Consider the following 12777-nt stretch of genomic DNA (forward strand, 5'->3'; position numbering starts at 1 on the left):
TATCCCTTAATACCCCTCCTGGAGATGATGGCTCTTATTGGCCAGAAATCTCGGAAACTTTTTTAAGACAGTTATACTCGGTCGAGCGAGTCAATTACGACCTATATACCCGGTCGGGTAGGGTTAATATTAATTAGGGGTTTAACTTATAGGATCTGGGCTATGATACCATGTTAGATTCGGGTTTAATTATGGGATTCCAACTTAAAACTAATTGGCAATTAGTGGATTGGCCCTAACCCTTTATGTATTGCTTAATGTCCTATTGATTTTCTAATGTGGGATACATATCCTTAATATTTAATACTCAATTTCTTGTTTTGATGACGACCTATGTAAATCTACCACGTCATGATGAAAATGAGTTACGGATGATTCCTAGATAGTTGGCGACTCACATTCATGAATATTGATTTATTACTTAATGCGTTACTAGATTTTGACCCGCGCTTAAAAAACGCCGGTTTATTTTTTGAATTTAATAATTTTTAATATAAATTTTTATATAAGATAGCTTATAAGTTTGGCCATATTATTCGGAACCGAATAATCAACCCGTACCAAATTGAAAAAATGAAACCAAACTTGAACCAAAATTTATAAATAACCGAACATATCATATATCTCTAGAACCAAGATAAATAGATACCTTAATTTTTAAAATACAAATTATATACCTACAAATATTAATTATATGTAATTTCTAAATAACCAAATATCTTAAATATACTATTTATAAGCTGAATTATCCAATAAAAACAAATGACTCAAATATTTTTTTCAAATATTAAAAAAAATATCTTAATAAGTTCTCAAAATTCAGTCTAATTTTCCACTAAAAGGAACCAAAACACCAATAAGTGGTATCCACAGTCAAACCAGTAAACGCAGTCACCATATATAATCTAGTTTCAATTTAATAAAAATTCATTATTTAAAATCCTTTAAAATCTAAAACCCATATTAACTCGTGAATCTATACCAGATGACATGGTAAAAATCTAAAATAACATGATAATATTTTTCAAAATTTGATTAAATTTCTCATATAAATTTTACTAAGATATAAAATTTAATAAACTGCATTTTTTTATGTTATACATTCTAGTTTATAGGTTTTATAATGACTATATTAAGATTAAACTTTTGAGTTTTAGAAATAAAATTATTATTAAGTTGAGTATAGTTAAGTTACCTATAAATGTTAAAAATAAATAATATATTTTATTTAAACATAAAAATCATTCTAAAAATGCTATAATTTCCTCAGAAAATATTTATACAAAACCCTTTCTCCTAATAAACCCAGTTGTAAAAGATTTTCATCACAAAAATAACCTAGGAAGGTTTTCAAAGAAAAAGCTATAATTTTGAAATATAATTAAGCTTATTGTTGTACTGTGAAGTATTTCTCTTATTGTAATTGAAAGTTAATATGTTTTGACCGTCGAATGGTATCATGTTTTTAACTTTCTGTTAACCGTACTTGCATCATGTTTTTATGTTAGTTTGGGTCATAAAACATTTAATATTGATTAAAAGTATGGTATTGTTCAGACTTTAATTATCAATAAATCCAAATGTTTTTATAGTAACTGCTTTTGTAAAAGAAAAATGATCGTGGGTTGTATGATTATTAAATCAGTTATAAAATAATCTGTTTTTTAAATAGGTTTAGTGGCACAAAAGTAATATTCCAAGGAAAAATAGGGGTAAAATATATTAATGATTCTGAATTAATAATATTGATGTATAAATCTTTGGTATATTATAGTAAGTTGAGTATTAAATAAGAGCATTGATTATTTTATAGTTAGAGAAATATAAGGTAATTGATTAGTGTATAGTTAGAGAAATATAGAGTGAGACCAAAAAATAGTTAAGTCTAGTAAATAGGTCCAACAACCTTTCATAATTAGATTTTTTGGGAAATCTTCCGATGTAATAACTAACTAAATTTTGACCCGCGCTTAAAAAGCGCGGATTTGAGGTTTTTAATCTTTAATAAAGTTTAAATTTAGTATAATATTTTTTGTTTCACATTATAACTATTGACTTTTAATGTTTTTATTATTCATTATTTTTTATAGTGTGAGATTTGTTTGAAATAGATTTAGAGATGATATGTATGTTTTTAGTAGTAAAGATATTTATTATTAAAAAAAATATATTTTAATTATTGAACTGTATTAACCAATGTTTTGAAAGTCTGATCGGACCGTACGATCGAACCAGTCGGATCCTGACTCGCTCTTCTAACTGGTTCTGCTAAAAACCGAATTTGAGTTAAATCGGACCTAGTTCAATATTAAAACCCAGTTTTCGCAAATTCATGTTAAAAAATAAAAAAAAATTTGCAAATTTTAATAAGATTTCATCAAAATTTATTATTGTTTTCTACTACATATATAAATAAATTAGTTTTAATTTTAAATTTTTCATTTTATTTTTCATATCAGTTTTAAAATATAACATTGATATAATTTTATATCTAAATTAATTTATAGTTATACTTACATATATATAGTTACTTAATTTAAAATTAATTAAAATTAAGCGGTTAAACGGATTAAACCGGTCCGACCATTGACCCAGGTGCAATGTTTGAATCAGTGTCCTGTTCGGTTTTCAAAACATTGTCATTAACACACAAGCTATCAATTTTAAATTAAAAATGAATTTTCCTTGCATATATTTATATCATAGTTACAATTATCAATTTACATTATTATAAAACCAATTATTTTTAGTATTGATATAGTTTTCAATTTCAGATATTAAATTTGTGATAACATTTCATAAAAAGAGTCAAGAAATACATGAATAACATATCACTTAAAAAGTGCAATGAACATTGTTAAGTTTGTAATACAAAGGTATGCATCATATGTTCGATAATATGTTGGGTCCAAAAATATGTACATTAATATTAATCCGTTTGTTATGACTATTTTTTTAAGTTGTTTTCTGTATTAAGAAAATAATAATAAAATCTTTAGGTAAAATATTGTTGTTAGTTACAATATTGTTTTTTGTACATTAAAGAAATTATGAGTTGATGTATAGAATATTATTTTGGCTTAAAAATAGGCTGAATTATATAGTGTTAGTCTAATTAATAGGTCTAAACAACTTTGCATAAGTAGATTTTTTAAAAGTGCTTTCCTTTTAATAGTATAGATAAGCGACGAAGTTCGAAACTCGAGAGATGTGCCATTGTTGAATATTGATAGGTCTCTTGTTTTGATGACGACCTATGTAAATCTGCCATGTCGTGGTAAAAGTTACGGATAATCCGTAGATACGTGGCGACTCACCTCACGGAATTCATTTATTTACCTTAATGCGTTATGCAGCATGCGTTGTTTTTTGGTTAAAGCGAAAACCGGAAAAAAGATTTGTGTATCGGATATGATCCGATACATTAAAGTGCGCAAAGAATGTTACGGAAAAAAGTATTAAAATCTTCCTATTTCCAGACATCTTTGACCAAGCAGCGTTAGGGTACTACGTCCTAAAACTACTCATATCCACAAAATTTGTAGCCATATCAGTCGTCAAATTGTTTTCTACGTGTAAATGCATAGATTCAGGATTTTACTATAATAGAACTTTTGAATTGTATAAATATCACTTTAGAGCTTATCAATCCATTCAAATATTCTACAAAATTACAATCTTAACTACTAAAGACATTTACAGATCCAAAAAGAAGATGTCGTCGAACCAAGAATTAAGCTACAAGGCCGGAGAAGCCACCGGTCAAGTCCAGGTACATACAACACAAAAGGACATTTTTCGAATAATATTGTGTATTCCCACACAGACTCTAGAATCTTATCGGATGTTCATCAAAAATGGAAAAGTAATAAGATATCAAGTTCACAGTGGTCGTATTATGCATTTTCGGTATTATTTCTTAACTTACAAAAAAAAACTTTTTAAGAAATCTTCAAAACTATGACCAAATATATTTTAAACCCCAGACTGTAGTTTTATTTGCATATGCTTTGGAACAGACCTCAATATAGTTTTTGTTTGTGCACCACCTCAACATAATTTTATATTATCACTATTATTTTAAATTTTTCTAATCGGTCAATTCTAGTTTCTGTATCAGGTTTTAAGTGAATATAATACATTTTAAATTACAGCTGAAGAAGGAAGAGTGCTTGGACAAAGTATCACACTCAATGAATAAGAATGCTGATCATCACACTCAGTTGCAGTCACACTCGGAACATGATCAGAACAATCCGTCCCTAATTTCTCAGGCCTCTAATGTCATCCAACAGGTCTATTCTTCTTCTTCTTCTTCTTCTTTTTTTTTGTTTTCATTATTATTGATGAATGTAGGAATAGACATATGGCATTTGTACCTACTGACATCATTACTGTTGATTGTGGAGTGTAGACAGGTGGACAAGTGAAGAATATGGCACAAGGAGCAGCAGACGCTGTGAAGAACAGTCTCGGGATGAGTCCAGCCACCAACAACCCTAGCAGCCCTGCTGGCATGACCCGCCCAAGCAACCCTAGCTCCAGGAATAATTAAAGAAGTGTTTGGCCTGATCTTCTCAATATAAACAAAAACGCATGCTGTAATTTTGGTTTTTGTTTGTTTGTTTAAGTTTCTAAATTTTTGTTATTTAAAAAAAATATGTTATTTAAAAAAAATTATTGTACGCATTGAGACATTTTAAGTGCCTCATTCACAATAAACCGTAATTAGTAATGTTTATGTCTTATGAATTGATGTGTCAAATGTGACAGATCTTCTGTTCCAAATTCTGGTGTCAGTGTGTATTATATATAAGAGTCTATATATAACAGAAGAAGCTTGAGCAAGAATCTATATATAACAGAAGAAGCTTGAGCGAGAAGGTCTTAGCAAATTAGTCAAATACTATTACTGAATTTAAATTAGTTAAATACTGTTGGGATTACAAAATTTCATGTCCAACTCTATTTTATTGTCTACTTTGGGCCTAAGAGACTGGCCCGCATGGATTACTTTTGGTTTTGGGCTCTTTTCCAAAAGGCCTAGTACTATTAAAGTTGGATTTCTCTTTATATATTAGATTTTTCTTTGTCTAATATTCGAAATGAAACTTAACTTGTTATCTCACATTCTCCCCCTCAAGCTAAGGATCACATCCATCTCGTGTGTTTCCTTCGGCGAATCATATTTGGCACCACCTTGTACCGGTAATCACATGGCTTCCTTTGAGAATGATCTTTCTCCGACAACATCACAGATTCCATGATCTTCTAACTAATATATGCCAAACTTTTTTATTCTTCTTTAAAGGATCCCGTTCTTACTTAAGGATATTGTGGTCTTCTTGCAGATCTTCGTCAACCTGGCTCTGATACCAATTGTTGGGATTACGAAATCCTATGTGCAACTCTATCTTATCTTATTAGTACGATATTGTCCACTTTGGGTCTAAGAGACTGATCCGCATGGATTTACTTTTGATTTTGGGCTCCTTTCCCAAAGGCCTCGTACTATTAGAATTAGACTTCTCTTTGTATATTAGATTTTTTTTTGTCTAATATCCGATGTGGAACTTAACTTGTTATCTCACAAATATTATTACTGAATTTAATTATTTCAACAACAAAATATTCTTATTTCTGTTGGTATGTGATGCAGCAAGATATTTAGAAATTATCCAAATATATTTATTATTCATTAGTTTACATAGATACTAATTTCTTATTGTATTTTTCTATATTTTAATAGTTTTTTTTATTTTAATTGAGATTAGAATTTTCAGAGATTTAAAGATTTATTATAAATAGGCATTTAAGCCAAATTGTATGCAGTTTGATTTGATTAATAAAGAGCTTTGTCTTTTGGGAAAATAATATTCTACATTTCTTGTATTGATTTGATTAGATTCATCAACCAAAAAACAAATCCCAAGCGAGAATTCTCTAGAATTCTTTGGTTGAGCTGGCAGGTCCTGAACGTGGTTTCTATGACTTTTTGGTTGAGCTGTTTATTGACTGATATACAAATACAGGAAAAGAAAAACCTGAATCTTGTATAATGCCACTAGCTTTCGGTATTGTTTTGATCAAACCGAAACGAAGTATACACCACTGTTAACAACTAAAATGGTAAAAAATATAATTCAAAAACCTCCTTAACATTGGTGACACTTGGATAATCTCTAATAAATTATTCATTAAACTGTTAACTATTTAAAATCTCCCAAATTATATCAACTTTACATTATAGCATTTTTATTCCAAACGCATTATATTTCCAATGATTTTTGTTTTTGTTTTTGTTTTTGTGGGTTTTATGGCATTTCAGGGCTTTCTCCCTTAAAAAAAATGAATGCGATTATGATGGAAGCTTCATGGATATGATGGAGGTCCTACTGGGCTCACCCGTGGAGTCCTATCCTAAGAACAATATTTCGATGCTGGGTCATCAAACCGACAATGGTTTAAATCCGACCAGCGAGATCTTCCAACATACCAACTTATCAACTGATCATCAGTCTGAACAAAAATCTGGTGGTCTCAGCTACAGAGTGGTTAATAGGATTTGATCTCCCACCACTCCAAAAAGAGAACGTAAGTCATCAACAAAATTTCAGGAACCCGACTCTTGTTCCTTCTCCAAACTCCTATATATCTCCTCTGCACGGTTACAGTCCCTAAATATGTTCTACAACTCTTATTCACAGGTAACATTGTCTTTTATGTGTTTATGATTGATCTCTAATACGTAAGATATTTTTTTTTTGAATGAAACTAACACGTAAGATATACTGTACTCTGGAAGCCCCTTTGGTCCAGTGCTTTGACCAAAGATTCATTGATGTTTCTATACCAGGAGATTTGGGATTTAATTCCCGCGCGGAACTATGCGAATTAAGGAAGAAAAAAGGCCTACAAGAGATATGCAGTGTTAAAAAAAAAAGATATACTGTACTCTATGATAAATAGTTGAATGAATATGTGATTGAACAAATACAGTAGAACCTCTATAAATTAATATTCGATATATTAATAATCTCTATAAATTAATAAATTTATTCGGTTCCGATTTGGACCGATTCAAAATTTGACACAAATCGATAAAACAATAAAATAATAATATTTTAAAATTTCTATGTAAATATATGGTCTTATTAAAATTATATATTAATAATTTATATGTATAAATATTTTATATAAGTAAGAACCTATCATTATATTGTTTGTTTTATATTCACAGTGAAATTATCTTTATATTTTCTTAACACTTAAAATATTTTGATGAGATTTAGTAATATTATATTTAAAACCACATTTAAGTTATATGCAATATATATTATACACACCAAATAATATAATAAAATTAGCATAAATGCAAAATTTCAAAAACTAACAATTAATGTCTATACACTAAAATCAAATACTCCCTCCGTATCACTTTAAGTGGTGTTTTGAGAGAGAAAAATTGTTTCATTTTAAGTGATGTTTTCAAGTTTCAATGCAAAAAGTAAATGCAATTTTATGTTTTTGACTATTTGTATTCTGAAGTATGATTTTTAATTGGTTGAAATATCTGTATTTATTGTTGTTTTTATACAAACGATAAAGATTGAATAAAATTTTGTAATTCCTTAATCGGTGTGCAAGAACTTTAATACCCACTTATTATGATACATAAGGAGTATATTTTTTTATCTTAGAATAAATATATCTTAAAATAATAAATTTAAAATAAAAAACTTTTATAAATTAATAAAATTTCAAAGTCTCAACATTATTAATTTATAGAGGTTCTACCCTATTTGACAATAGAGTTAGGTATGTTATCTAAAAAATATTACGTGTAATATGTAAAAGGTCCCAGCAATAGAACCCCTCAATTAGGCAGGCAGCCTTATTGCTCTTCGGCCTCTCAGCTTTTCTCACCTCCATTGCCCCCACAACTTGACATGACACAGCTCTATATGGCTAGACTCTCTAAGCTGCCAAGTTTTCCGGTTAACAAGAATCATGTCTTATGAACCGGAATGATGAGCTGGAGATTGACTGTGTGATACCGGAGTGTCTAGATGTGTACAAGGGTATAAGGGAACGACTATTCAACTTTTGGGTCAACCCTTAACCAAAAAATAAAAGAAAATTTAGATGTGAACCCATCGTAGTAAAGAATTAGGTAGGTATACACAACTTGTACCCATCTCCTTCATCTTACATATTAAAATAGAAGTTACAACCTTAATTCATGTGTGATTTTTTTTAAAAATAGATCTAATGGACATATTCTTAAAATGTCATTACATATAATATATAATCTTATCATTTAAATTTTGGGCCTACTAGAAATTTTTATTGGATTATCAATAATTGGATTTAAAGTTGTAAACAATAGATGATCCATTTGATTTATAGATCGTATAAATTAAATAGATATAATTTAATGTTGTAATACTATACCTCCATATGCTAAATATTTAAATATTTGTCTATCTTAACTTTTAAAATAATAATAAAAAAATTTAAATAACAAAAATTATATTATCTAACATTGATTAATCTTTACTACCTTAGACCAATAAAAACAAATTTTAAACTATATAGTTTATTTTGAAAATTAAACAAAAACTAAATGTTTAATTATTTACTTGATAATATAAATCTATGAAGCGAAAAGTTTAATTTTTTAAAAACTTTCTAAATTTGTGAAATGTTACAATATCTTTGAATATGACAATAAAATAATATTCTAATAATCTTTATATATATAATTACGATTTTAATAATGAAATGATAATCCGAAAATATATATATATATATAAGAAGATACAAATACATATGAAAGTTTGAAACAATCTATTCAATGAAAAAAATAAACAGTAAACTTATTATGTTTTAAAAATTGATAGACACATATATATATTATAATATATACCAATTTAGAATTGAAAACAAAATATTTATATAAAAATAAATGAAAATAAAAACCCGCGCGGTTGCGCGGATCGAGATCTAGTATGTTTTTAATGCATGTTACTGTTTGAGTTGGCCTATTTAGTTTCAAATAGATAAGTCTTAGAGATGGTTAATCAGACAATTAACTATATGACGCATAAACTATATAAACAAACGCAGGTCCATACAATCGGATTAATGCAAACAAAAAAAAACAGAAAATTAAGTATGGGTTATTGGTTGTTGTATTTTAATGGATTTGAAAATCCGAACTAAATCTAGTGTTATTGGTTCTGTGATTTTCAAATCTGTATTAAAATCATGTGTTATTGGTTTAATGATTCATAAATTCTATATCAAATCACGTGTTATTCAATCGTACGGATTTACTAATGTATTTGATTTTATAATGGTGGATTTGTTTGGATTTTTTAGTTAAAAATACAAAGAACCAAATTCGAGGGAAAACCTCAGGATTTGCATATTTTACTTGGATTTATAAATACTATATGGATTTCTAAATCAATCAAAATATATAAACCAATAACAACTCCAACCGCGACTAGCGCATGCACAAACCAATCAATTAAATGAAAAATAATTTCTCTATTTTCTCTCTCCCAAATCTTTTTAGTTTTTTAGTCATGGATGCTAACCTTTAAAGCATAATTGTTTGTGTTAGGTCGGAAATCTCTCAAAAATATTTGAGAGATCCTTACTTTTGCAAATTCTTCTTCAAAATTTACTAAGATTGACATAGATAATAATATCTTTACAAAATCATACAAATAGTTAGAACACTTTTTCAGTGTACAAAAAATAGTCACCGATTTTACATTGTGACTAAGGGCTTGCGACGGAAACGCAGCCATATCATCTGCGACATATTTGCTAATTGCTATGTAATACTCCGTCGCAAATAGCTTGCGCTTGAGTTAATTACCATTTCAGACTTAATTATCATTTGACGTTGAATTTCTAAAACTAATCAGAATTGCAGAAGACGTAGTCTTTTTTTTTTTTCTATGAAAGTCGTAATAGATATATAAAACTAAAGAAGTCTATTACACCAAAAACTAAAGAAGTCTTTTGAAAAACAATTAGCCAGAAGTTAAAATATATTCCATGTATTAAACTAAAATATATCATACTTGCATATGTTTTTTTTATTTAGCACCAGATATTTTGTCACCATATCATCTAACTAATCATATGAAATGACAACAATGTTCTGCATAATCCATCACAGATAAAATTTGAACGTTTTCTGTAAATTATTCCCGTGGAAGTTAAGTAGGGAAAGAACGAGGTTAAGCCTTATCAACGAACAAGAAACCAAGTATATTCTTGAATGCTATAGCTTATTAGTTTGTGGGTAATGTTTTACTCTTTAACAGCGATTTCGCATCCTCTTATATTATATAAAATTTTTGTTAATGTTGAATAACAGTTTTGTTGGTAAACATTGAAAAAATCACAAAAAATAATCTGCTTGCTACATCAAAAATAATTGAGAAACAAACAAACAAAAGGAAAATCGTCAAACTATAAGAACTTTCACCATAAGTCTGAACGTAGACAAGTAAATCCTCTTCTCTCTTTCACTTGATAGATAGGTTTATAAGGGAAATAGGGAATCCACAAACCGGGTCTCGTAGTTTGGTGGTAAAGGAACCTCGGCTCGGGTGCCCGTCCTCACGAGTTCGAGCTCCGACCACAGCGGATTTAACATGGTTTCCGTTTGGCCTCCAGGATCTTCTTCGCCAGTTTCGGTTGGACGCGGTGGGGTAGTCGGAGTAAGTGAGAGGTCCGGATACCTGGATTATCAAAAAAAAAAATAGGGAATCCATGATAAATGTCAACATATTCTACGATATTATTAAGAACGAAATGTATATTCTACATTCTAATGGGATGATTAATGTTTTGGACGTATGTATATGGCTACTATTATAAAAAAAATTCCTTTTAATTTTTTACACTTGCCATATTACTCGGTCAACATTTTTTTGGTCAATCTATGTTATTCCCACATTTATGCCAACCACTAAAAAATACAAAAAAGTTGAATGAACCTAAACTGAACCAAAACAGAACAAAAATGTTTTGGTTTATCAAGTCTTCAACTGGTAAAATCTTATTTTCCGAATTGAAGTTTATCAAGAATTATTTATTAAAGTTACTAATTTTTAATAAATAATATTATAAATAATTCTGCTTAGAACAGTTTTTAAAATATTGATGATAAACTACAAACTAAACACATAATAAAAAAATAACAAGATGTACATATACTATATTTTTATTAAAATCTTTTAGAATAGTAAGTGATAACATGTGATCTTACTTAAAGTCATGGAATAAATTCTGATTACAAAACCTAAATATGTTATATTCGTGATTTAATATTTATTAAAATATATCTAAATTTTATTTTGAAAAATATTAATAAATATAACATTACGATAATTTATAGGATAATATGTTATATTAGTTATTAATTTTTATTAGAAAAAATGATTGCTAGCTATCTGAAGTATTGGCCACCACATGACTAGCCATGGAGACTACACAAATGCATATCTAGCTACATGAAATATATGTTATGCATGACAACATCTCTCAACTTAACAATGTTATGTAGTTAACATTACAAGTTTAATTTTGGTGTTGACGTCGAAGACATTAACTAAGTTTATTCTGCTGTTGATCAATTAAAATCTGACTCATCTGACAAAAATTTAACTAAAATTTAACTTATTACGACAAAGAGAAAAATCAAGAAAGTTAGTTAATTTATAATCTGGTGAGTCGGATTTTTATTGATGCATGAAAGAATTAAACGTGGTTAACGTCTCAGACGTCCATGTCACTTTTTAGATTGTTGAAATTAAGCTTGTGATGTTAACTACATAACATGATTAAGTTGATGGATGTTGCTATGCATAACATATTCTTCATGTAGATAGATATACATTAGTTTCGCATGTATGGTTAGCCGGGAAAAGTGCCAATTTCGACCCCAATTATTTCAGTCGTGCCAAATACGACCCGAACAATTGATCAGTGCCAAATACGACCTCAACTCAATTATAATTCGAAAAAACTACCCGAACTTCTTAAAACGTGCTTAAATCTACATTGACTCTAACAAAAGTTAGTCAATCGTTAACAAGATAAAACGACGTCGTTTTGATATATGAGGAAAAGTGCCAATTTCGACCCCAACACTCTCAGTCGTGCCAAATAGGACCCGAACAAATGGGCAGTGCCAAAACCGGCCTCAACTTAAGTATAATTTAAGAAAAACTACTTGAACTTCTTAAAAGGTGCATAAATCTACATTGACTATAACATAAGTTAGTCAACCGTTAACAAGATAAGAAGACGTCGTTTATATATACATATATATATATATATATATATCTATTTTTTTTTAAAATATGTTTATTCCGGAACTCAAACCATGTTGTGATACCCTTTTAAATGGGCACACTAACAACTAGATAAAAGTAATTTTTTTAAATACTATGACAAATTTGAAATTATATAAACTACTATTATTCTTCATCTTATCCAATTTAAAATTTTGGTGACAATTTTTTCTGATTTATATAAATACATTAACATGTTTTTCTTATTTATCATATCTTTAATAAAATTATATCTTACTAAAATATAAATAATAAAATATTTATTATTATACGATCTTAAATATGCTTAAAACTTTGAATTTATTTATACAATTTTCTTATATAAATTATTTTTAATTTTTAAAATTAAGTGGGAATTTTTTTAGTTTCCAAAGTTGATATTATATATTTTGAT

The 12777-nt window shown here is 28.5% G+C and overlaps 1 protein-coding gene across 1 annotated transcript; it reads left to right on the forward strand.

The window, feature by feature from the left end:
- Positions 1-3451: 3451 nt before the first annotated feature.
- Positions 3452-7867, forward strand: LOC103832710 (late embryogenesis abundant protein 1-like). The gene is made up of 3 exons (XM_009108774.3): positions 3452-3772; positions 4155-4295; positions 4415-7867. Exons 1-3 carry the CDS (start codon positions 3716-3718, stop codon positions 4553-4555), a joined length of 339 nt encoding a protein of 112 aa, XP_009107022.1. The 5' UTR covers positions 3452-3715; the 3' UTR covers positions 4556-7867.
- Positions 7868-12777: the final 4910 nt, after the last annotated feature.

The sequence above is a fragment of the Brassica rapa genome, chromosome A08, assembly GCF_000309985.2.
Source record: "Brassica rapa cultivar Chiifu-401-42 chromosome A08, CAAS_Brap_v3.01, whole genome shotgun sequence".
Taxonomy (NCBI): domain Eukaryota; kingdom Viridiplantae; phylum Streptophyta; class Magnoliopsida; order Brassicales; family Brassicaceae; genus Brassica; species Brassica rapa.